The sequence below is a fragment of the Mustela nivalis genome (genome assembly GCF_964662115.1).
Source record: "Mustela nivalis genome assembly, chromosome: 16".
NCBI classification, from domain to species: Eukaryota; Metazoa; Chordata; class Mammalia; order Carnivora; family Mustelidae; genus Mustela; species Mustela nivalis.
The window spans coordinates 23,583,292-23,609,652 of NC_139035.1; the positions used below are offsets into that span (position 1 = coordinate 23,583,292).

Genomic DNA, 26,361 nt, shown 5'->3' on the forward strand with positions numbered 1-26,361 from the left:
CTACAATTTCTGTCATTCTCCCAGTCCTTGGATATTCTATTCCTTTTTTTTTTTTCCATTCTATTTTCCCTCTGCATTTCGGTTTGGGATGTTTCTGTTGACATAAAAGCTCGTGAATTTTTTTGTCAGCTGACTGTTGACCATTAGTCCACTGGTAAACTGATGGATGTTATTCTTCATTTTTGTTAAAATGTTTTTGACTTCTAACATTTTCTTTTGATTCTTGGAATTTCAATATTCCCGCTTCCATTACTCATCTTTTCTTCCAAGTTGTCCATTCTTTCCGTTAGAGCCCTTACCATTATTAATCATGGTTATTTTAATTCCCAGTCTGATTAATTCCAAAATCTTTGCCATATCTGACTCTAGCTCTGTTACCTGCTTTGTCTCTCCAGACTATGTATTTTTCTTACCTTTTAGCAGGCCTTATAATTTGCTGAAAACCAGACACAATGTATTTATTGGATAATAGGAACTGAGGTAAATAGGCCTTTAGTATAAGGACATATGCTTGAATAAGGCAGGAGTTACGCTGTGTTTACTGTTTGTTGTACTTGAGGTGTCTGGGTCTTCAATTTCCTCTAGTGTCGTTCTTTGGTTTCTCTAGAAACTCCTTCTTGGATAGAATCTGTGCCTTGCCAGTTGTTCAGCTATACTCCTTCATTATTCACAAGGGCCCTGTTACATGGTGGTAAAGTACTGAGGGAGAAGTATTCTGTAAGACCTATAGTCAGGTCTTTTAATGGGCTTGTGCCCTCAAATACCTCTCAATACCCCACAGCCACTGCCAATCCCCAAAAAAGTGAGAAAGAAAGGCTGGAGGGGGCTGGAGTTGGGTACTTCTCATCCTCCAAAGAGATCAGGCTCTGGTGAAGTGGTTTCTCTTGAGGTCGGGGAGAACACAATGCATTGGGAACATTTCAAAATGATTATTTTCCCCTCCCCCTGCTAGAAACAGGAAGGGCTTTTTCTCTGATCTTCACTGTGAGAACCTGGCAGAGCTTCTAGAGGTAAAACACAAAAGTAGGGGCTTGGGTAATGGAGTTTCTAACTTCAAGGTGTCCACACCATAGCCTCCCACAATTTCTCAACTATAGCTTAAGTGTTCCTACCCATTTCTGGCTTCAGTGATTTCTTCTCCTGGTAAACTAAATCTTTACTTGCCTTTCTCTCCAGTTTTTGAGTCATCACTGTCAGTCTGCTCTATGACATCAATTTTCTGACAGAGCTAAGAAGAATTACTGAGTTTCAGTTTGTTTAGTTTTTTTCAGGTTATGAAGTCAATAATTATGAATTTCAACCTCTTTTACATATATGAGCAGAAACCCAAAGTCCCGTAATCAGATTTTATACATAGTATTTTATTCCACGTGTTTATTCTCTGTAATTATGGCTAGCTTATTATTTTATATCCCAAGACTAATTTAGAAATTTATTCATAATGTTAAACATCAGTTTAACACTATCAGACACATTTAACATGTATCAACTTAACATCAGACATCAGTTTCTGACCAAATAACTAAATACATTCTGTCAAGTAAAGACATTAACTTTAAACATAACTTTCTCCAAGTTTTTAACTCATTCAAGAAAAATCAGCAAATCGTAATGGCAATTTCATTACTTATCAAAACAAGTAATCACTTTCCTTTTTTCTTTCTTGTAAGTTGTTAGGAGAGGCTTAAGAAATTATGAGCCTGATGCTTCCATCTGCCTCCCCAATACCAATAAATAAGCTGGTACTGATAAGCTACACAGTACTTACACATAATGTCCACTAAGGGAATAATAGTAATTCTTTATTCAAGACAAGACTAAAAACCACTGATACTTCTCAACAGCTGAAAAACAAATTCACTCCAACTTCTGATGTCAGGAGCTTCTAGTACAAGTTAAATATAAAGCTACTGAGACAGGGAAGTCCATCACCCAGATCAAGTATTTTATCCATTCTGTAAGCTTATCAGATTTATGCGACATTTGCATTTTGATATGTTAATAGGTCTGTATTTTAAGAGAAGGTGAAAATATGTATTTTTAGTTTTACTTTCTTGCCACAGTGTAGAAAAATTTAAAAGACAGCCTTTTTGTCCACTTACCAAGTACTAAATTATACTACTCTGAGGCCTGATGTTAGTCCTTAGGAAAGGTAACAGATTTTTTTTTACAGAAGTAAAATGATCTATTTTATTTAACAAATAATTATATACTATTTCCTATAATACTAGATATATAGTTATAAATGCCATACACACACACATACACATTTAACATATTCAAAAAATACGATTATAAAAATACCAAGTAAACATACATATAAAATTAGACATCTATACAAACATGTAATATAATCCCTTTCTCATGGAGAAAGAAAAGCGATGTATAAATTTATGGAAAAAATTATTTTAAAAGTGGGTTTTTTTTAACTGATAGTTTCAAAATAGGAAAGCTATCTGTTTAGGGGATCAGGAAAAGACTCTGCTGAAAGTGTAGCATTTGAAATAGGTTTGAAAGACAGCCAAGTCTCTTTTTTTGTGCAGAGAAGGAGGGGCACATTGGAGTGAGAAGAGAAATGCCACCGAGAAAAACTGATATAGAGAAAACTGTAACAAAAGTAGGAGAAAACAATGGTCTATACAAACATCAGCAAGATGTAGTATTCCTTCATTAGAATGAAATTTCAAGTCAATAATTAGTGGGGGTTAAACTGATTAAAAAGAAAATTTAGAGTCACTTTGACGAGGAAGTCCTGAATAAAAGGTTTAGGGCCATTTGTATTTCATTAGTAGGCAAAGGGGAACAACAGACAGTTTGGGGATACAATAAAGCTTAAGAGCTGTATTTTAAGAATATTAAAATCGAATTACAGTCAAATGGACCAAAACCAACAGAGAATGGAAGTACATGATCAAACTAAAAGCCTGCTGCAATAATGTAAACAAGAAATAATGGCCAAACTCAGATGGCACTGGAAGAAATAAGGAGAAAAGGACTGGATCCTAGCGATGAAGTCCGGACAGGCTCTCAGACGGCTGCCAAGTGATGGTCTCTGTCTCCTGGCACTCACATCTTTGTGTGATTCCCTCCACTTGGGAGTGGGCAGGACTGTGACCAACAGAACATGAGAGAGAAAATGGGCTGTCGCTTCCATGATAACATTACAGAAGGCTCTAACTTCTGCCAGTGTGCTCTCCCCGCTGGGATGAGCAAACGGCTGTGGTGCACAAAGGGGAAATCTAAAGATTAAACTCAGATGGCAGGGAAACAGTGATGAGACAGACAGTGATGGGACACGGTGATGCTATTAACAGAAGTCAGAGAAAGGGGCTGCACTATTTTCTTTACAGGGTGCACAGCAGAACAGTAATGAGTAACTTCATTTTGTTCGTATTATACATAAAATGTCCGGTCCATCGGAAATGTTTAATAAAAATGTATGATGGAAGCCAGAGCTAGAGATAGAAATAAAGAAATCACCAGCATAAGGAGAATCATCAAAACCATAGACTTAGACTATTTTCATTGCTACCAAGGCCTCAGTAACTGGCTGGAGAAAAATGGAGTTGAAGTTATTAATGAACTTTGAGACTAAGGAAGTAAAAGGTCATAGACATTATTCTCATCCTCTATTGTAAGAGAAAAATAAAGGAGAAATATAGGAGCTACACTAAAGTTACTAAGGAAAGCAGGCAAGTACCCTGGATTTAAAGACAAAGCAAAAAAAGAAAAAAAAATAGGAAGCACAAGTAAAATCACAGCACGTCAACCAGAGAAATGGGCATCTAGCTCAGTCTTCACCTCCATCTTTTACACTCTAAACCACATCCCTTCCAACATTTCAGCCAATGGTTTTTGACTCTTTCAACAGGCCTCAAATCAAGAATCTAGATGGTTTCAAAATTATGTGATTTTAATAAAAGAATCTTTCATTCTCACTTGTACTATTGGCCTCAAGGTTCATGTAATGTAAAAACACCCTAAAAAGACATTCTATGTATCCTTTAAAACTAAACTCAAGAAAAAGTTTTAAGTAATCATTATTTGTCAAGTATCTTAAATGGATAAGGATTAATAATTTCTAGATGTACAGTAAATATGTGAATGGCATAATTAAAAGTTTTTTAAAACTAAAAAATTTATAGCTCTTCTTCTCAAGTTCTGATTTAAATCTGTGACCAACCATAATACTTAAAAAATTAGAATGTCAGGTAAGAAACTCTGCAGCTAACCTTCTCAAATGTCTTACCTCGGAAGCAACAGCAGCAATATTAACATTGCTTGCCTGCCCGTTCATCAGGTCCATGCTTCCCACAACATCAGTCCTTAACGCTATGTTAACAGCAACAGAAGACTGACTGCTTCAATGTCCAAGGCCACAAATACATTATTATTCCTGTAAAAAATAAACAGAAAATGTTAAACCTATGTCTTATTGGAAGTTTGAAACAACAAATCCACGCTTATCACCATGCCAAGAAATAAAACACTGTATTGAGAACTTGCCAAGAAATAAAAAACTTTACTGAAATCTATTTTTTATTTCAGCTAAATTACTAAATTCAGCTCAAGGACCATCTTAGATGCTCTTTTCCAATGGTCAGAAACACCCAATGCGCTCAAAACATGCTACTGCTCAAAACATGCTCAAAACATGTTACTGCTATGTTCTTCATCAGTAAAGCATAAGTATAAATTTTCACTTATTGTGAGAAAAATTCAATAACTTTTTTTAGTTCTTAGTAAATAAAAAGTGTAAGACAACACATGGCAGAGTAACACACGGCGTAACTCAAGAAATCTTGCAGGATCTAAATGACATCTATAGGGGCACCTGGGTGACTCAGTGGGTTAAGCCGCTGCCTTCGGCTCACGTCATGATCTCAGGGTCCTGGGGTCGAGTCCCGCATCGGGCTCTCTGCTCAGCAGGGAGCCTGCTTCCCTCTCTCTCTCCCTGCCTCTCTGTCTACTTGTGATCTCTCTCTGTCAAATAAATGAATAAAATCTTAAATAAATAAATAAATAAATGACATCTATAAAGCGACAACAGTAAGTGTACCATTGCTGATAAACTGGTTTATGAAGACAGAACAAATAACTGATAATAAAATATGAAACGTGTCACACAGTGACCACAGTATGTTTATTTGTACAGAGTTTTAAAGTTTATCAAGTATCTTCAATCATTATCTCACTGATCTTTACAACTGCCAGTAAGACTAAATTAAGGAGGACATTTTTAATGCTCACATAACACAAGGAAACAGCCTCTGCCAATAAATGAAGAGCCAAGAATAAAATTGAAGCCATCTGAAATTCTAGTCAAATATTATTTCCACAACACCACATTTCTTTCCACTATACTATAAGTCAGAGTATTTACTTGTGTTTTCTACAAGTAACTTGTTGTATAGCACTATGTTGTTAACTTCACCTTTCTGGGATGGAATTTCCTCCTCTCCGTAAAATGACAGGAGCGAAGTGATTCAGGGCCCCTTTCCAACTTTTAATTTCAAGAACCCTTTTGCATAAGAGAAATGAGAAATGCCCATAAATTAGGTACATTAAATTCTACCAACTTTAAAAACTGAGTCTGAAATAGCAATAGTAGTTCTCTTGATGCTAAGTTTCCTCTCTCTGGAGAAGCAATATAGGAGAGTGATTTAAAAGACTCAGGAACAATATTGCCCAAGTTTGAACCCAGCAAACAGTTAACTCTTCCGGGCTCAATTTCCTTATCTATTAAAGGTAACAGTAAGTACCTACCTCCCAGAGTTGGAGTGAGGAGAAATGAATATATATACAAAGCCCACAAAACAGTGCTAACATGTGGTAAGGGCACAATAACGACCTTGCAGATTTTATCTACTTAAACCACACAAAGCTGAAATTCCACAGAGTCTTCAAATTAAAGAAGACAAAAACCTTAATATATCTCTGGCAAAATATATGTTGGTGGAGGTCTCCAAAATCCTAATTGCAAATACAGTGAATGAAAATGCCTAAAATGTTTTCTGAATGTAGCAAAACATATTGCTGGTTTTCAATGCTTAAAAATTATTACTAATGACTGCAGCCTTTAGTCACATCTTAAATTAATATTCATTTCTTCAGATATACTCTAAGTACCTGCTAAGAGCAAAACATGATGCTAGACTCTTTTTTAAATGAGAAAGATATTAGAAATAATGGGTTTTTTAAACCATTTAGACTCATTTAGAAAATCAATGCAAAAGCACAGAAATACTTTAATTTCCTCTAATCTACAGCATTTCATTTAGTAAGCTTCATTATCCTTATGACACTATTAAGGATCAACTTATATTTACACTGCTATATAAAATGAGCTTGATAATCCAAATTCTCTCTGAAGCCACTCAGTTATTAATGACATGGTTTCAAATAGTTTCATTTCATTCCAGTCTATGCATATTCATTTAGGTATGAATCCGTAAGTCAAGAGTGCCCCCTAGTGTTAAGAAAAAGATTTTAATTAAATTTTTAAAGGAAAAACATTCTTTAAAAAACTATGCTTCAAATGTATACACACACACACACACACACACATATTACTATTATTTACTGAAAATGAGGTAATACAGATCAGGAATAAAAATTATGTATTGTTGAACTATATGACTTTTTTTTTTTTTAAGCAGTCTTATTTTAAAAGATTTAGTTATTTGAGAGAGAGAGATAGATTTATTTGAGAGCATGAGAGGGGGAAAGTCAGAGTGAGGCAGGAGACCTCATGCTGAACAGGGGTCCGGACTCTAGGATCATGACCTGAGCTGAAGGCAGTCGCTCAACCAACTGAGCCATCCGGGTGCCCAAGACATTACACATTTTAAACTATAAGTAAAGAATTAAATTTCCTCTGCCTGGTTTTAATTAAAATGCCACTCAAATAGCCCATAAATATTAAGGTTATATTAAAACCCATTACATGTAAGAAAAAAAAAAGCAGTAATTACAGCAAAGCATACCTTAAAGAAAATCATATTCAGAACTATTTATAAATGCACTAGATGTCAACAGTATTTAATACTGCTGAAGAATAACAAACCTCATATGATACCATTAAAACACTAAGTCCTTGGAGAAAGAAATGGGTTTATTTTTTAGTATGTATTTCAGGAGCTTTCTGTGCTTTGCACACAGGAAAGTTCAAATTAAAGACAAATACATGTTTTTCCTAGTGCTATGAATGGCACAATCATTCATAATTACCAACATCACAACAGCTCTTTTCTTAATTAAATTATTTCTTACTTATTCTCTTCTGAAAACTTCTACAGAGAGTTAATCTCTTTTGGGTTTAAATCCTAAAACAAGCATATTGCTTCTTTCTAACCAATTATAATCCAAAACCAAGGATATTTCTTCTCTCCAAGAAATATAATCCCCAAACAGGAAATCTGAAATGTGTAGATTTAGTTCCTTCCTTGAAGTCATAGAACTAGATTATTAAATTGCAGGCTTATTCAGTCTCCTGAACACCTCACCTTCTCAGTACTTTTTAACCAGTACTTTTTAACCAAATGAACAAAGGATTAAAGTCAAAGTATCAACTTCTCACTGATTAACCCCATTTCATAGCAGTAGTTACATATTCTTTTCTAAAATAAATTATGCTATCATCATTAGGAATATTATGCTAAAGAAATTTAATAGTTAAGACATACTGTAAAAGAGTTAAGCAATCATAAGGGAAATGGTAGTGAAATGCAATTCATCAGAGCAATTTCTTTGGAAACATTCAGACAATACAGAATTGACATGCTTACACACTTTGGCTTAAAAACTTAGTCCTAGAAGTTCCCCTTATGAAAACTCTGGAGAAAGAGAAAAATACAACTATTTTAAGCACTATTTACAAAAGTGAGAACCACTTTAACACCCTTACAAACAACCACATTAAGAAACTCAAATGGACAACTGTAAGAAAGGTGAAAATAGAAGCAACAGGTTCAACAACAGAAACTACATCTTCTAATTAATAATATTCTTATAACTTTCATGAGAAAAAAACAGGTTAATATTAAAACACCATAATTGCAGTTCAATATTTAAAATTTCTTATAGAACTTGTTCTCCTTTAACATTTATTTTTAAGTAAGTATTAAAGATATATTTTACCTGACACTTGGGAAAGGCCCAAAGATTTAAACAGCCTGGGGGCATCTAGGTGACTCGGTTAAGCATCTGCCTTCTGCCCACCTCATGATCTCAGGGTCCTGGGACCAAGCCCCACATGGAACCCTGCATCAGGTTCCGTGCTCAGCAGGGAGTCTGGTGCTTCCCCCCTCCCCAATGTTAACACTAAGCAAGATTATATCTGCTATTTTCCATCCTTAAAAAGTTCAAGTTAACAAAAGAAATGAAAAAGAAAAAGGTTCTCAGCTTTGTGCAGTGGCAGTATCATAGCCAATGAGGTTTATCCGAGGCGCGATTATTGCTAATTGAAAAAGAAAAAGGTTCTGATGTATGCCCAGGGTTGTATGAGACCCCCACGGCTTCCTGAAGAGTTCTCATTAGTCTCCTGCCTCTCTGCTTCCACTGTTCTTTTGTCAAAATTCTAATGCCATCTTTTCCCACTGATTTATTTGTGTATTCCCCTAATGCATTTAAAATTCCTAGATATTAGAAACCCGTATTTAGAACAAAACATGACAGAAAAACCATTATTTTTTATCTTTTCACTCAGGAACATGAACACAATACTTGACCTCAATTACCTACTTAATAAATATCTGTTAAAAGAGTGAGTGAGGGTGTCTGGGTGGCTCAGTGGGTTAAGCCTCTGCCTTTGGCTCAGGTCATGATCTCAGGGTCCTGGGATTGGATTGAGTCCCACATCGGGCTCTCTGCTCGCACTGCTTCCTCCTCTCTCTCTCTGCCTGCCTCTCTGCCTACTTGTGATCTCTGTCAAATACATAAAATCTTAAAAAATAAGAAATAAATAAAAGAGTGAATGAATAAATAAAGCAGTCATTCACAAGACATTATATACATGCCCAATTAAAGTATAGGGTGAATGGCAATCAAAAAATAATCAATACATACAATACTACACACATTTAAAAGAATATGAGGAAGATTTCTACTTCCAGCAATACAGCTAATAAATAATATAAAAATGCTGGGGCACCTGGGTGACTCAGTGGGTTAAGTGTCTGCCTTAAGCTCAGGTCATGGTCCTGAGATTTCTGCTCAGGTGAGGGTCTCAGAGCCCATCCCAGGGCTCCCTGTTCATGGGGAGTCGTCTTCTCCCCTTTCCTCTGCCCCTCCCCCCACTTGTGAGCTGTCTCTCTCAAATAAATAAATAAAATCTTAAAAAAAAAATCTTTGTAATACAAAAGAAATGTAGGAATTGTAGGTTAAAATTTTAGATCCCAATTGAATAGAAAAGGCAACCAAGAGATGAGAACAGAATTGAGACACATACTTTCCTTCCCACTCTACACAACCATACTTTTACCTAGAATAAAGCCAAACATATTGATGGTCTACCCCATCAATGTAAAATGGTGAAAGACCGGAAGAAAGAAATAAAGAGAAACAGAGGGAGGGAGGGAGGGTGGATGGATGGATGCATGGATACTGGTATAAGATAAAGACGCTTATCAGTCTTGTCCTGAATTTAACATTAAGACTAGAGGAGAGTGACCACAAATTTGTCTACAAAATGACAATCTGTAATCCTAAAGACTCCAGCAGACACACAATGTGAATTTATACTATCAGCACGGTTCAAGACCTTTCAGACAAGAAATCCACAAAAATATGTTCACAAGCCAGACTCCTGGAACCCAAGGCAGATGGAGGGAACAAAAAGGCAGTATGTGATTCCCGCAAATAAAGCCCCACTAGCAAGATCAAAATAAAAATTTACCAACTCTATAAGCAAACAACACATTACAAGTAAAAGTGGGAAACACAACAATTATTAAAATTACCTTTTGAGAACTTAAGATGAGCTATAAAATAGGAGAGATTAAAATCAGGAACCTTAAAAGAAAAAACTGAAAACACAAAATGTTATTAAGAATGCAAGACAGGGACACCTGGGTGGCTCAGTTAGTTAAGCACCTGCCTCCGGCAAGGGTCATCATGATCCCAGCCTCCTAGAATCGAGTCCTGCATCAGGCTCCTTGCTCAGCAGGGAACCTGCTTCTCCCTCTGCCTGCCACTCCCCCTGCTTGTGCTCCTTTTCTTTTTCTTTCTGGCAAATAAATAAAATCTTTTTTAATAAATAGTGCAAGACAAACATTTGTCAGAGACAAAATAAAAATAAATTTTTAAAGAAGAAAAATATAGTCACTGGAGAATTAAGCATCAGATTAAACACAACTGAAGAGAATTTGTGAAGCAGAAGAATTTATGCAAAAATTCTGTACAGAGTTACTGATACAGAAAATGTGTAGAGATCAAGAGAAATGAAAAACAGAATAGTAAGATTTAACACAATCTAAGAGAAATTCTAGAGGAGGAAAGACAGTAAAAGGCAGTATTTAAAGAGATAAAGGCTGAGAAGTTCCCAGAACATGTGAAAAACAAACTCTTCTTATTCAGGAATCACAAGTCTTGAGCAAGAAAAATAAAGAAAGTCATAAAGAAAGTCATATTCTACATATGTCACTCTAAACTGGAGAGTATTTGCTTTAAAAGCAAGTGGAATAACACACTTTACTTACATAGGAACAAAATTATATGGAAAGCTTCTCAACAAAAGTAATGCATACAGAAGAAAAGAAAATATCTTCTAAGTACTTAGAGAAAATAACCGTCAACCTAGAATTCCCCACCCAGCTAAATTCTCATTTAAGAGACGGTGAAGACACTTTTAGACAAAGAATTTACCAAAAAAATTAGTCCATATGGCAGGCAATTAAAAATGTAAAACATGAGGGGCGCCTGGGTGGCTCAGTTGGTTAAGCGACTGCCTTCAGCTCAGGTCATGATCCTGGAGTCCCAGGATTGAGTCCCACATCAGGCCCCCAGGTCCATGGGGAGTCTGCTTCTCCCTCTGACCCTCTCCCTTCTCATGCTCTCTCTCAAATAAATAAAAATTTTTTTAAAAATGTAAAACATGAGAAAATAATTTTTCTCAAAGTAGAAATAATTATCTTAATCATGATTGTTAATACAATTGATATTTTTGGATGACGGTCAAAGTGTTCAAAAGTTCAAAACTGGGGCGCCTGGGTGGCTCAGTGGGTTAAGCCTCTGCCTTCGGCTCAGGTCATGATCCCAGGGTCCCAGGATCGAGCCCCGCATCGGCTCTCTGCTCAGCATGGAGCCTCCTTCCTCCTCTCTAGCTGCCTGCCTCTCTGCCTACTTGTGATCTCTGTCTGTCAAATAAATAAATAAAAATCTAAAAATAAATAAAAATTTTAAAAAGTTCAAAATTAACTTCTATAACTACTTTTTAAAAATAATTATCTACTTTTATGCAAAAAAAGGAAAACTATACCCCGCTTTACAGCAGGTCCTATCATTTATTTAAATTGGAATACACAAATCAGAACAACCACAAAGGATAACATCCAGGAGTGCTTATTACTTCATAGGCTTTGAGTACTTTTCATTAAAAAAATCACTCAATCATCAAAATGAACCTATGAAGGTTCATAGGTTCGTTATATCCCATTTTTAGAGTTCAGAGGGTAGGTGATCGCTAACACAGTAGGGACAGACAGCTGGAAGGAGGATAAAAGGGAGGATGGAGGGGAAAAACAAAAGACAGAAAAGAGATGAACTGATAAATGGACAGATAGGAGGAAAAACCGGATCAAGGAGGAGGGTATGGAAGAGAGAAAGAAAAGATGGAGGGGAGAACGAAGAGGAGGGAAACAAAATAAGGGAAGGAGGGAAACAGAAAAGGGAGCCTGAAAGGTTGTTCCTACTCTAAGTAAGTTCATTATGGCTAGAGTGGGATAGAACAGGAAATGAAGTTATCAAAATACTACTAGCTGTTATACTTCTATTCAGCTCAAAAGTCATGGAATGTCTACAGGATGAAATCATGTTTGGGTTTAAAAAGACAGACAAGCTAAAGGGTTGGAAGAAAGGAGAAGAACACCATAAACAAAGGTGCAAATAGAAACGTGAAGATGGCCCAGAGAGGAGGTACAGCATGGAGTGCTCGCCTGCTGGCTTAGCAGAACCCTCAGGCTTAACTCTGGAAAGGGCTGAAGAAGTGAGGACAGGCCCTAGCAGTCATGAAAGGTATCTAAGTAGGGAACTGAGCTTAGAAAACTAAAACCAGTATATTTCAAGGCTTAATACGCCAGAGGTATGCCACTGGGTCTTAGGGAAGGTGAGTAGTAAACAACACTCTTCCACCTTTTGCCAAAACCAGCAAAGTATCGAAGTGGTGTGCAGGCCCCTTCCCTACCCAAGCATTTCCAATCTCTGCTCTCCAGGACCCTCTTCTAAGTGTTCTCTTGTACAAGCTCTCCCATGTTCACATGGTACCCCCTCAAATCAGTCATCTTCATCTTACCATCTTACCAGCACCAGAATCCCTGTTGCCACAGAGATGGCAAATCTCAGAGGACATTAACAAAAAGTTAATGCAAGTCCTGTCAATTCATGAGCAAGGCCCTCCCATAACTCCCCTCCCCCACTGCAGGACCAAGCAAGCAACAGAGAAGGCAGTTCAGGGGTAAAATCGTGAGATGTGGAATACTAAATTCTAGGACTTAAACAAGGTGTATTATGTTGGGTTATTTAATCTCTGAACTTTGGTTTTTTCATTTTTATACAAGAGATGGCAAAATATATCTCACAGAGATTTTGTAAGAATTAAAAGAATCATAGGAAAAACTCCATGCATCTAGAAATAGTATAGTATAATGGAAAGAACACAGACTTTGGAGTCAGAAAGCCATGGGTTCAAACCCTGGTTTAGGCGTTATCAGCCAGCTGTAAGGCCTTGGATAAGGAACTTTGCTAATATTTAAGCAGAGGCTCCAAGTCCATCTATCAATGATGTGGCTTAAAAAAGAAAAAAAGAACTGAGGGTTGCCGGGAGGAGGGGGCTATGGAGAGGGTGTTTGGGTTATGGACGCTGGGGAGGGTTATGTGCTATGGTGAGTGCTGTGAAGTGTGTAAGCCTGACAACTCACAGACCTGTACCCCTGGGGCTAGTAACACATTATAGGTCAATAAAAAAATAAATAAAATTTTTAAAAAAGGAAAAAAGGAGAGGATTAGGCACACTTCTAAGAGCCCTTCTTCTACTTCTAAATTCCAGAAGCATGTTAAAGTTACAATATAAATGAATGGATCAGAAAGAGTAAACTATTCCTCTAAATGAACCATTTTGAAAGACATAAGTACACTGGAAAAGAAATTTACCAAATGATTAAAAAAATTATTTAAAAAATATTCATTTCTTAGAAATTCTAAATGTATAAACATGTTAACTAATAATAATTTTATCTCTCAGCACAAAAACCATACGAATATGCTGCAATAATACAAAGCCATGGAATTTAATGATGAGGGGTCTCTTGAGAAAGTAATTCGTAAGTGTAGATTACACATAAATGTTCTAAATTATTTTATAAATTCATTCAAAAGCACACCACTTAAAATTATTCCATCTATTCCTAGTATTATAGACTAAGTAACAAAAAAATTCTAAGCTACAATTCATTCTTTTTTTTTTTTTTTTAAGATTTTATTTATTTATTTAACAGACAGAGATCACAAGTAGGTAGAGAGGCAGGCAGAGAGAGAGGGGGAAGGAGGCTCCCCACGGAGCACAGAGCCCAATGCGGGGCTCGATCCCAGGACCCTGGGATCATGACCTGAGCTGAAGGCAGAGGCTTTAACTCACTGCACCCAGGTGTCCCGCTACAATTCATTCTTAATCAAAGGGGTAGTAAGCATTTTTTTTTAAATGACAGCAATTCATACGGTAAGAACACACCAAACTATGGGAAAAGAAGACAAATTCTGAAGAAACTTCAATCTCTGTAAGCCAACCACAATGACAGGTTTAGCAATTTCACAAAAAAAACTGATAATGTCTAAATTAATCCACACATTTGAAGTCTCATGTCAAAAGAACTAAACCGTTTCCCAGAAGACTATCTGCTAGATCACTTACCAAACTATTATTTAAGTTAGGTACCTTTATATTTTTTCTAGGCATCTATTTTATTTCTAAATATTTTAGGTACATACTCAAGATGTGTATGAGAATCTGAAGAAAGATTATTTTCAAAACAAACTAAACTAAGATCTTAAATTAAAAGGAAAAAGGTAAAGACAGCAGAAAGCTGTTTCACCTATCACAATGCCACCTTATTATGCTACCTGAAGTAGAGTGCATATATTAACAATGAGCTACGAAAAGTAACTGACCCATATAAAATGTACCCCACCACCTATAAAATAGCAACTATTATTTCCCAAATAAAGGCTTTAAAAAAGTGAAGCTACTTTAAAGAGTACACTAAGATTAAAATGGTTTTACCTTAAGTCAGTAAAGAGACTCCCCACCTAAGGCTTTCAGATGTGATTTTATTGCATTTGTACTGAAGTATAGAAATAATGGGATGATCCATTTATTAACTGGCCTATATCTACACAGGAAGCTTATATTTCCAGGTACCTAACTGGCCTAAAACCAAATACTTGATGAGAGATTTTCAAATGACTGAACACTAACAGGAAGTCTTAAGTAATGCCTTAAAGGTTCTGCTCTACCTACAACAGAGAAGGTTCACTGAAGATAATTTGCCAAGTGATTCTAATACATAAGCGCTCAGAGATCTCCCATGAAACCTAGACCAAAATGTATGCGGTGGTAAACTAGAATTCAGATAACAGAAAGAAAGTTACAGGCAAAAAGTTAGTCTGGCTCCAGATATTTCTGCTTTGTATCTTTTTGGTTTTGGCGGGTGTGTGTGCATTTTAGCCAGATGCTCTGCTCCAGAACACTAGCCCATGGAAGTCCATTTAACTCATAATACCACACCTTTGGAAAGAACCAAAAAACCCAACATATTATATAATATGAACAATTAAAGCATGAAAACAATGCAGCTGAATCCGAAAGAGCTTTATATATTTGGCAGAAGTGTACCACTGCAGGCCCGGAAATGGTCAGAGAGAGTAACTGGGAGAGTGGTAGCATCACCCTGGGAAACTGACAAACAGTACAGTCAGTCAGGGCTCCATGGTTGGAGTGAAAACTTCACGTGAGCTGACAGTACAGCACTGTTTCTCTCAGGCTGTACGAAAAAAGCAAGAGCTAGAAAGAAGAGCAATTATATAGCCTGGGCACCTGAGAGATTCCAGTACCTGAAAGGTTAAGGCTAATAAGCTGAACAGCACACAGTGATCCACGGCAAAGGAATATGGTCTCTAAAACATCAAGGAAGAAAACTCGGTGACACATGGGAAAATACTCACAGCATGCTGCTAAATGAGTAAAACAATCTGCCAAACAGTACCTAAAGTATAATCCTTCTGGCTGTCATTGTCATTATTACAGTGTACATCAGAGATTACATCAACATGTACTACAATGGAGCTCTCTCCAGTTTTCCAAGTCAATTTTTCCCTAACTTTGGCTTACCTGTGTATTTTTAAATTTCTACAAAGACATTATTTTCATTAGAAAAAAGTTAAAACAAAAAATAAAAACCGTGTCTTCCTATAGACTGCTTATAAGTTGCAAGAGGAAAATAAGTAGCTACACTGTGTGAAGAAACAGGACAACACCCTGAGCATGCAGACCAAAATGACCATCACCACCGAGGAACAGACTCACATCATGGGGCTCTGCTGGGATATTCTGGGAAGGGCACAGCACGTATGAGTATGAGCTAGGGATGCACAACCTGAATCCGATCTCGAGGAAATGGACAAAAATAAACTGAGAACATTCTATGAATTCGTTCTTTTAAAAATCTCAATATTTTATGAGGCACAAACAAAGGCTAAGGAACTGTTACAAATTAAAGGAAACTCCAGAGACATGACAACTAAAGAGCCTGTACTGGAGGGCAGTAAATGCTCTAAAATATCAGAACAATTCACAAAATGAGAGTATTAACTACAGATCAAAGTACTGTATCAGTTTCCTGAATTTGATAACTTCACTGTGGTTACTTAAAGAATAATTTTGTTTTAAAGAAATACAAATGAAATATTGTCAAGTAAAGAGGTATGAGGTATGCAAACTAATTTCAAATATTTCAAGAAATAGGCATGTGTATGTATGGGAGAAATGAGTAAATGATAAAGCAAACAGGGCAAAATGTTAAAAAAAAAAAAAAAAAACCTGACAGTCTGAAATTATTTCAAAATAAAAAGTAGGGGGGAACCCTACTTTAATCCACAAAATTTCACAGATAACTAAACTATACATCTAATTTTAAAAAGGTACAACTCTTCCCACCAACAGATGGCGTTAGTGGTCACTTTTGAGCCAAAATGGTCTCAAGAACAGCCTTTCAGAATTAAGCTACATATATCCCAAATGTTTTGTCTCGTGTTATTAATACAAAGAATAAACAGATGACTATTATTTAAGAGGCAGAAAGTACTTTGAAGATCCCAATTTAGGATACATTTCAAATCCCCAAGTTTTCCCTTATGTTACTCCCAGGGCAGGCTCTACATCCCACTCTTGAAAAATCATGGCTGTATAACTTATTAGCAAGTCATAGAAACCATTATAGTCTTCAAATGTGCAAGAAAGAAAGAAGATGAGGTAAGAAAAATGGAAGTAAAGACAAAGAAAAGGAAGAGGGGGGAAAGGCAACTTTGCTTATTCACGATTATATTCCAATTCCCTGATTTTACAGAAGACAACAATCTCACGGGAGGTTGTATGGTCAAGCTCACATAAAATCAACTAATCGCACAGGTAGGTCTTAAATTCAAGTCTTCTGTTCACTAATCCTCGGCACTTTCTACAATACCAAATTACCCACCCCCTAATGAACCCTTAATGGAATGTCTAAATACTATGAAAACCTGGGGGTGAAACACCTGATTTCTCTCCATTTTCACTTCTAATAGAAGTTCATGAGGTGAATAAGGACACACACAGGAAATAACATGTACAAAGGTCAGGAAGGGTGAAATCCTTTCTCACTGGCATTTAGGGAACTGCCAAACTGGCATTTAGGAAATTGCCAATCGTTAAGCACAGTATAATTAAAAGAGCAAAATGTAAAAGAGAGAGGAGAACTTTGAGGAACTGCATCTGAAGAAGTAGGTATAAAGGGCAATGGTTGTTACAACAAAAAGAAAAGCCTGGACTTTATCCTGTAGGCAATAAAAGACAGAGTCCTTATAAATGGACTACTAACTTACATGATCTTAGAAGTTTCATTCAGAAGGAATGATTTATACTGCACACATATAGAGACCATTAGTCATTCCTACTGAATTCAGAAGTCTCAACAAATAGATACCACTGTGATGTCTTCAAGTATAACAGAACCTCGATATTTATGAGGAATCTGTCCCAGGAAACCCTGAAAAATCCCCAAATTCGAAACAACTACTCTACTATGGCATATAACACATTGAAGTATAACTAATTTTTTTTTTTTACTCCTACAAGCCTTTTAATGAATCTAAAAATAGTGAAATAATTTACACTTGTTACACTGCCATACAAATTGCAGAGTAGACTGATTTATACCATTAATTTAAGCCACCACAGAATCTTACATTTTATTCTGTTCAAAATTCCTCTTCCTAAAACTATTACTTTTTGCTTCCCTTTGGTCACCAGCACTAGGAGTTGGCTTGGGAAGCATCAATAGGACTGGCAACAAAAGTTACTACACAAAAAAGCAGAGCATCATCAATGCCACAGAGACATGCCTCCTGGCTTGAAACCACTTAAAAGCATAAACTTGAACAAAAATCAAAATGGTTGGAGTAATGCTTCAGCAAGAAGGCTCAATTTTGAACTAAGTAATCTTTTTCCTCTCTTCGGAAAACCTCCCCTCCACCCTTCTAGGCACTATCCTGAAAACATGATCAACCGGGCCAGCGGCATGTACACAATTCCTGTCAAAACCAGCTAGGTTCTGGATTTCCCTATAACCGCCCCCCCCCCCAGCCTCTTTCTACAGGCAGGCTTGCAGTTTTGAAGGCCTTAGCCTGCTGCAACCTCCTCTGCCCATCAAAGCAATAAAGCTATCGGTCCTCTTTATTCCAAACTCTCTTCCCATTATATTTTGGTTCCAAAGCACGGAGGTCAGTTTTCGACAACAGCGTGATGGACTAGTAACACATCTGCGCTCAGCAAAATCACAAATCATCATTATGTCATACACTAGTCAAGTCATTCATAAAACAGTGAAAATCACAAGTGTTAATTTGTGAAAGAGAGATCCATTCTATCAGCAAGTCACTAGCCAAAAAAGCATCACGTACTCCAACAGTAAAAATCCCACTGGCCTTTTAAAAGTAGCGATACCTATACCAACACAAATATTTGCATGCCAACCTGTATCTTATACATACACCTTAAAATAACTTCAGCAGAAGGATTAGGATAAATCTTCTCATTTTAGTAAATTTACAATATAGTTTCCCATTATTCAGAACTGAACAAAGTGGGTCTCTGAAAATGTTTACTCCTGCCTATCTTCCTGGGCTACTCACTGACCAGAAGAAGAGAATTTCCTATATAAATATTGAGGTGCTACAGAGATTGGAACACTGCTCTTCATTTAACAGTCCAAGGTAAATATTATTATATTCAACTTAGGAAACTGAGGATTAGAGAGGTAAAGAACAGAGATACATTCTAAGAGCAAAGAAACCTTCCCTAAAAGGTTTCCTCTTCTCATTCTCCTCCGTACCCCAATGCCAAAAAAAAAAAAACCCAGGCTTCCTCACATGTGTCACTGGCTACAATTCCTTCATACTTATTATGTCTGACTATGAAGAAATGTCAGGCAAGTCTTCACTAAGAATCTGATATTTGAAATGAGTCTGAACGACTAGAAACCGGGCAGATGGAGGGGAAGTAGTAAGGACATTTCTGGCAAGAGAAAATAATACTTGCAAAGACAGAGGTATGGGAGACACTGGCATGGCAGGAGAATATTGGTTAATTCTTTGCAGGAAAAAAAAAAAACCCTGTGTGTGTGTGTGTGTGTGTGTGTGTGTGTGTGTGTGTATGAGAGAGAGAGAGAGAGAAACAGAGACAGAGAGTGAAGGCATGGGAGGGAAGAAGGAAACACAACAATAAAATTACAAAGACAGACTGAAGACAGATCATGAAATGCGTACAACAGCATGGGAAGAAACATGCATTTCACTCTCTAAATCAGAATTTCTTAATTAGAAGACCATGAATTAAATCCTAGGGCAAAGAAATATATAACTTCCCCTAAAAGTATAAAAATTATGTAATGAACACAAAAATTAATTTTCCTGGCTCCACAGCTATCAAGTGATTTTCAGAGGGACTCAAGATAAAAAGTGGTTAAGAAACACCATTCTGAGTGACTGCGAATTAACCGTGTCATTACAGGCAGGGATGTGTGCCATACCACTTTTATTTTAGAAAAGAAACTGGCAACATGCATGGTGGATTAGAGAGAACCTTAAAAGCAGAGACAGCAATAAGGAGGTTATTGCCCTACTCCAGCCAGGAGATTATATATACATTTTCCAAAGCTAATTCCACAGACTTCTCAAAAGTAAACTCTCTAGAATTTGTCGAACATCTGCATACGCGTTGTGAGTGAGCAAAGCTGTAAGCATGCCTTATCATTCTCCTTCTCCTTTGTAGCTCATGTCATTCACTCATTCCATACCATCATCTCTAGAGGACAGTCGGAACATCAGAGCAGCTACAAGTGAAAGAGCACCGCTTTCTTCCATTTGCAACCAGCTACTACTGGGAACTGACCAGACAATACCAAGTGTCCCAACACGAAATGCTGATGGTGTAGAACAGGGGCTGGCAAACTAGGGACCACAAGCTGAATTAAGCCCTGTTTTTATAAATTAAAACTCTTATTGGAACACAGCCACGCTCCTTCATTTATGTATTGTTTATGGTTACTTTCACCCCACCCCCAAAAGGGAGGCCTGAATAGATGCAACAGAGACTGCACAGCCTGCCAAAAACAAAAGCCTAAAGGAGTTACAGTCTGGGCCTTTAGAGAAAGTTTGCAGATCTGTGATCTATAACAAAACCTGGGACAGATTCTACTTCAGAGCGCACTCCTTTAGTACAAGAGACAGGGTATGCAGGGGAAGGCTGTTTGGAGACTAAATTCAACCGTGTTTAAAATCAGTCTTCTGAGGCAGCCGCACGTACATCTGCAGTAGCTGCAACTTACTCCTAAACAGATTGAATATACAGAATTCCAAGAACAACTGTTCTTGGGTTATTGGAAAAATAACCCTCCATGCAAGCAACGTATTAAGAGCCAATGTTCTCAACCCCAATCCAAATCTTTGTCCTTAGCCTTCTTTCTTCTACTCAAATCTGCCTTCTCCCTCCCTTTTCTTTTAAAATGGAAAAAAAGAGAAAATACAAAGATCCAAGTATCATGATGTAAAACTGCTAAAGTGTCTGATCTGAGAACAAGAGTCTTGGTCTATTTGTGGAACATGAGCAAAAAGGTGGCCAGGTAGGCATTTTATTATTTTTTTTAAAGATTTTATTAATTTATTTGACAGACAGAGATCACAAGTAGGCAGAGAGGCAGGCAGAGAGAGAGGAGGAAGCAGGCTCCCTGCTGAACAGAGAGCCCAATGTGGGGCTCGATCCCAGGACCCTGGAATCATGACCTGAGCCAAAGGCAGAAGCTTTAACCCACTGAGCCACCCAGGCGCCCCCAGGTAGGCATTTTAAATTAATGACACTTAAACCTAAAATTCTGTATTTCAAATAGCCACTAATTATTTGAAAAAAAAAAAAAAAAAAACTAAATTTTAGTCCATTGATTAAAATTAGGCTCTATTGATAGCCTCTTTCAGGTTTGGTTGGGAAATTACGCACACGGTAGTAGTGATGTTTTAACATTTTTTTCAAATGGTATGGAAACAAATATTGCAACATATCCAAAAAGATCAAATTCAGGTAGTGTTTGGGGCCCCTGAGTGGTGCCGTCAGTTAAACGACCCTTGGTTCTGGCTCAGATCTGATCTTGGGGTTGTGCAATCCTGCTCTGGGTCAAGCTCTACCCTCAGCGCAGAGTCTGCTTGAGATGCTCTCTCCCTTTCCTTCTCCCCCTCCCACTTGTGCTCTCACTCTCTCATATAAATAATCCCTTAAAAAATAATAATAATATTTCAAAAATTAAAGAATCTCATAAATATATCATCTACACATTCCCTAAAGTATAAGACATTACTTTCTCTGAAGATTTTTGTTTAGCAACTTCTTTTACCAGTAATACATTCAACAAAGAGTAACACAGGATTCAAATAGTAAGTGGCTACAATGATTCTAAACTGGGGTTTCTCAACACCAGCACTATTTCTTTCAAGATTTGAGAGAGTGAGAGAGTCAGATAGAGTTCACAGAGAGGGAGAGGGAAAAGCAAGCTCCCTGCTGAGCAGGGAGCCTGATTCGGGGCTTGATCCCAGTGCCCTGGGATCATGACCTAGGCTAAAGGCAGAGGCTTAACCCACTGAGCCACCAGGCACCCCAACCCTAGCACTACTGATACCTGAAACAGAAGAGGACTGTGCTGTGCACTGTAGGCTGTTTGGTAGCATCTATGGGCTCTATCCACCAAAAGCTATTAACAGTTTTGTTAATCAAATGTCTCCAGATACCACAAAATGTCCTGTGGGGGGAAAAATGACCCCAGCTGAGAACCACTGTATCAAATGAGTTAAATTTCTTGATGATTTCTAAGAAAAAGATTTCAACGGACTTTTCCTGCTTTGTGTGTACTTAAAATAATTATGTGAAAGATACAGCAATGATGCATGTTATATAAAGTTTTTAGTAAATCTCTTATCAATTCATATCACATCAGGATCTTTATCACATCACTTTTTAAAAACAGCTTTATTTATACAGTAAACTTCACATGTTCAAAGTATACAGTAAATACCCATGAAAAAATTCTCTACAATCAAGATAGTAAATGAACATACCCAGTGACTCCCAAGGTGCCTGGTTTCTTTCATTCACGGTAATTATTCTGAGATTCACCTGTGCTGCTATGTATATCAACAGCCCATGCTTTTTTATTACTAAGTCAAACGGATATATCACAGTTTGTTTAGCCATTCGTCTATTGATGAGCATCTGGATTTTAGTGGTTATTACAAATAAAGCTGCTGTGAATATTAGTATGCAAGTCTCTTCAGTAAATACCTAGGTATAGAATAGCTAGTAGGTCTATATTGAACATTTTAAGAAACAAACTATTTCCTAAAGTGGCTGTACTATTTACAGTCCCAACAGTAAAGTACAGATTCCAGTTCTTTCAAACCCTTGCCAACACCTAGTAATTAGCCTTTCTGGTAATCCTAATAGTATGTATTGGTAGCTCACTACGATACTCATTTATTCTTCTCTAATGACTAATATATTTAATATAGGTTATAGATAAATAATATTTTGAGAGTTCTCCACATATTCTAGATGTAAAGCCTTAGATACTTGATTTACAAATATTTTCCCCCACTCCACAGCTTGTCTTTTCATTCTCTCAATATTTTTTGAAAAGCACACATTTTTAATTTGATAAAGTTCATTTAATCAGTGTATTATTTTATGAATCTGCTTTTGGTATTACATTTAAAAAGATCTGCCTCAAATAAATTAATTAATTAAATAAAACTATCTGCCAAACTCAAGATCACAAAGATTTTCTCTTGCTTTTGTCTAAAAGCTCTATAATTTTAGTTTTTTCCATTCAGTTCTATGATTCATTTTGAGCTAATTTTTGCAGGCAAGAGACAGATTGAAGATCATGTACTCGTATATGGATATCCAACTGTGCCAGCATCATCTGTCAAACGGGCTATCCTTTCTTCACTGAATTGCCTTTGCGCTTGGTTAAAATTCAGTTGTCTATATATGCACTGGCTTATTTCTGGACTCTTCTATCCCACCAATCTATTTTCTATCTTTACCTCAATACTATACTATTCTGATTAGTTTTATAACGAATTGGGACATCGGGGAGTATTAACTCTCCAACTTCCATTCTTTTTCAAAGTTGTTTCTGCTATTTTAGGTCCTTTTCATTTCTACATGAATGCTTGTCAATTTCTACAAAAAAGCATGCTAACTAAGAGTATGGAAAGGGATTGCACTGATAATAGATCAATTTGGGGATATTTGTCATCTTGGCAACAATGAGTCTTTCAATCTATGAACAAGGACTACCTCTCCAATTATCTAAGTGCTCTTGGATTTTGTTCAGCAATGCTGTGCAATTTTCAGTATTTCATACGTGTTGCTACTGTCAATGGTAGTGATTTTATTAAATTTCAACAGCCAACTGTTCTAGTTTAAGAAGTACAATTGATATTTATATATCAATCCTGTACTCTCCAACTTTACTAAACTCACTTGTGTTTTAGTAGTTTTGTAGGTTCCAAAAGATATTCTACAGTCCTGTAATCTGCAGAGAAAGACACTTTTACTTCCTCCTTTCCATTCTAAAAGACTTGTTTTCTTTCTTCCTTGACCACACTGCCTGGAGCCCCCAGTACATTGTGGAACAGAAATAGTGAGGGTAAACAATCTTGCCTTGTGCTGGGTCTTAAGGAGAAAGCACTTCTACCATTAAAATTACATTACCTGTAGTTTTCTCAGAGATGTCCTTTATTGGGCTGAAGTTTCTTTCTAATCCTAACATACTCAGTTACTATCTGGAATGGAGGTAAGATTATCAAATGATTTTTCTTTCTGCATTTATTGAACCACACTGCTTTTCTTTTTTAGCTGGTTAACAGAGGGAATTACATTGATTGCTTTTTAAATGCTAAATTAACCTTGCATTCCTGGAATAAACCCTACCTGGTCATGATGTTTTGTTTTAAAAATGGTTACACTCCACTTGCTATAATTTGTTTAGAATTTGTGCATGTAGGCTCATGTGGGATATTTCTGTGTAGTCTCTTCTTTTCTCCTACTGTCTTTATCTAGTTTGAATATAAAGGTAATGTTAGCCTGTATAGGTAAAGGTCAGTTAAGAAGTATTTCTTTCTCTGCAATTTTCTGAAAGTATTTGTTTAGAATGAGTATAATTTGCTCCTTAAATATTTAGAATTCACTTGTGAAGCTATCCAGGCCTAGTTTTTTTGGTGGGAATATTTTAACAGAATTGAATTCTTTAACAGAGATAAGACCACTCAGGTTGTCTATTCCTTCTAATTTTTTTTTTAACAGATTTTATTTATTTGAGAGAGCAAAAGAGCAAGTGAGAGAATAAAAGCAGGGGGAGCTGCAGAAAGAGAGAGTAGGAGAAGGAGAAGCAAACTCTCCACGGAGCCTGACTTGGGACTCAGACCCAGGACCCTGGATGACGAGTTGAGCCAAAGACAGATGCTCAAGTGACTGAGCCATGCAGCACCCCATCTATTCCCTCTTTAGTGAAGTTTAGTAGTATGTGTCTTTTGAAAAATTTGTCCATTTCATTTTTGTTGTAAAACTTATAAACATAATGTTTATAATATTCCCTTTTATGGTCTAGAATCTGCAGTCTTGTCACTTCTATCATTCCTGAAACTAGCCAGTCTGGTTAAAGCTTTATTCATTGTATGGAACTTCCCAAAGAAAAAGTTTTTGGTTTCACTGATTTTGTCTATTGTTTTTCTGTTTTCTATACCTTTCCCCACGCTGATCTTTACCATTTCTTTTCAATTACTTTGGTTTAAACTGCTCGTTTTCTAATTTCTTAAGGTGGAAGTGGGGGTATTAATTTCAGGTCTTTTTTCTCTTCTAATATAGGCGTTCAGTGCTGTAAATTCCTTCCTAGGTATTACTTTAGTGGCAGCTCATGAATTTTGGTGTGTTTTCATTTAGTACATAATACTTTTTAATTTCCTTTTGATCTATCCTTTGACCCACAGGTTATTTATAATTATATTATTTAGTTTTATAAGTATTCATAAAATTTCCAGTTTTTGCTAACAATTTCTAATTTAATTCCACTGATTAGAGAACATATATTGTCAATCCTTTTAAATTATTGAGACTTGTTTTATGGCCCAAAATATGGCCCATCATGGAAAATGGACTTAAGAATTGAGAAGAGGCCCCAAAACAAAAAACAAACAAAAAGAACTGAGAAGAATACTCGGGTGTTGTTGGAAATATCCATAAATGTTAATTAGGTCAAATTGGTTTACACTATTTTTCAAGTCCTCTGTATCCTTGTGATTTTCAATATCCTGAGAAGAGTACTGAAATCTCCAACTAAAATTGAGAATTTGACTACTTCTCTTCGGAGCTGTATCAATGTTTAATGTATTTTTGAAATTCCCTTATTAGAGGCAAAAAATATTTACAACTGTTATGTCCTCTTAATTAACCAACTGCTTTATCATTATGTAACAATATCCTTTATCCTTGGAAATATTCCTTGCTCCAAATGAAGTCTACTTTGTCAAATATTAATACAGCCACTCTTACTTCTGTCTATTGTTTTAAAGTATGGTCTATCTTTTTCCAGTGTTTACTTTTAACCTATTTGCACTTTTAAATTTAAAATATGTTTCTTGGGATGCCTGGGTGGCTCAGTCAGTTAAGTGTCTGCTTCCGGCTCAGGTCATGATTCCAGGGTCTTGGGATTAAGTCCCGCATCAGGCTCCCTGCTCAGTGCAGAGTCTGCTTCTCCCTCTGCCTGCTGCTCCCACTGAGAGTGCTCTCTTGCTCACTCACTCTCTGACAAATAAAATTTAAAAAATAAAATAAAATGTGTTTCTTATAGTCAAGGATATATAGTTAGATATTGCTTTTTTAGCTAATCTGATATTCTCTGCCTTTTAACCAATATTTTCAGACCTTTTATATTTGACATGATTATCGATATGGTTAGGTGTAAGCCTATCATCTTGCTATTTTTTCGTATTTATTCCATATACTTTTTTCCTCTTTTAATGCCTTCTTTTGGATTAAAACACTGTATTTTCTTTTTGTTGTTGTTTTGTTTTTTGTTTTTGTTTTGTTTTTTGTTTTTTTTTAAGTAACTACATTTTTTTTTTTTAATTTTATTTATTTGTCAGAGAGAGAGTGAGTGAGAGCGAGCACAGGCAGACAGAGTGGAAGGAAGAGTCAGAGGGAGAAGCAGGCTCCCTGCGGAGCAAGGAGCCCGATGTGGGACTCGATCCCAGGATGCTGGGATCATGACCTGAGCCGAAGGCAGCTGCTTAACC

At 36.6% G+C, this 26,361-nt stretch overlaps 1 protein-coding gene across 4 annotated transcripts in view; it reads right to left on the reverse strand.

Annotated features, from left to right (window-relative positions):
* Window positions 1–26,361, reverse strand: part of RALGPS2 (Ral GEF with PH domain and SH3 binding motif 2) — a 158,340-nt gene that overhangs the window by 117,271 nt on the left and 14,708 nt on the right. For all 4 annotated transcript variants that reach the window (XM_082704089.1, XM_082704088.1, XM_082704091.1 and 1 more), the window contains exon 2: window positions 4,250–4,396. In XM_082704089.1, coding sequence (XP_082560215.1) covers window positions 4,250–4,306 — 57 coding nt within the window. In that variant the 5' untranslated portion in view covers window positions 4,307–4,396. The remainder of the gene's footprint in view (window positions 1–4,249; window positions 4,397–26,361) is intronic.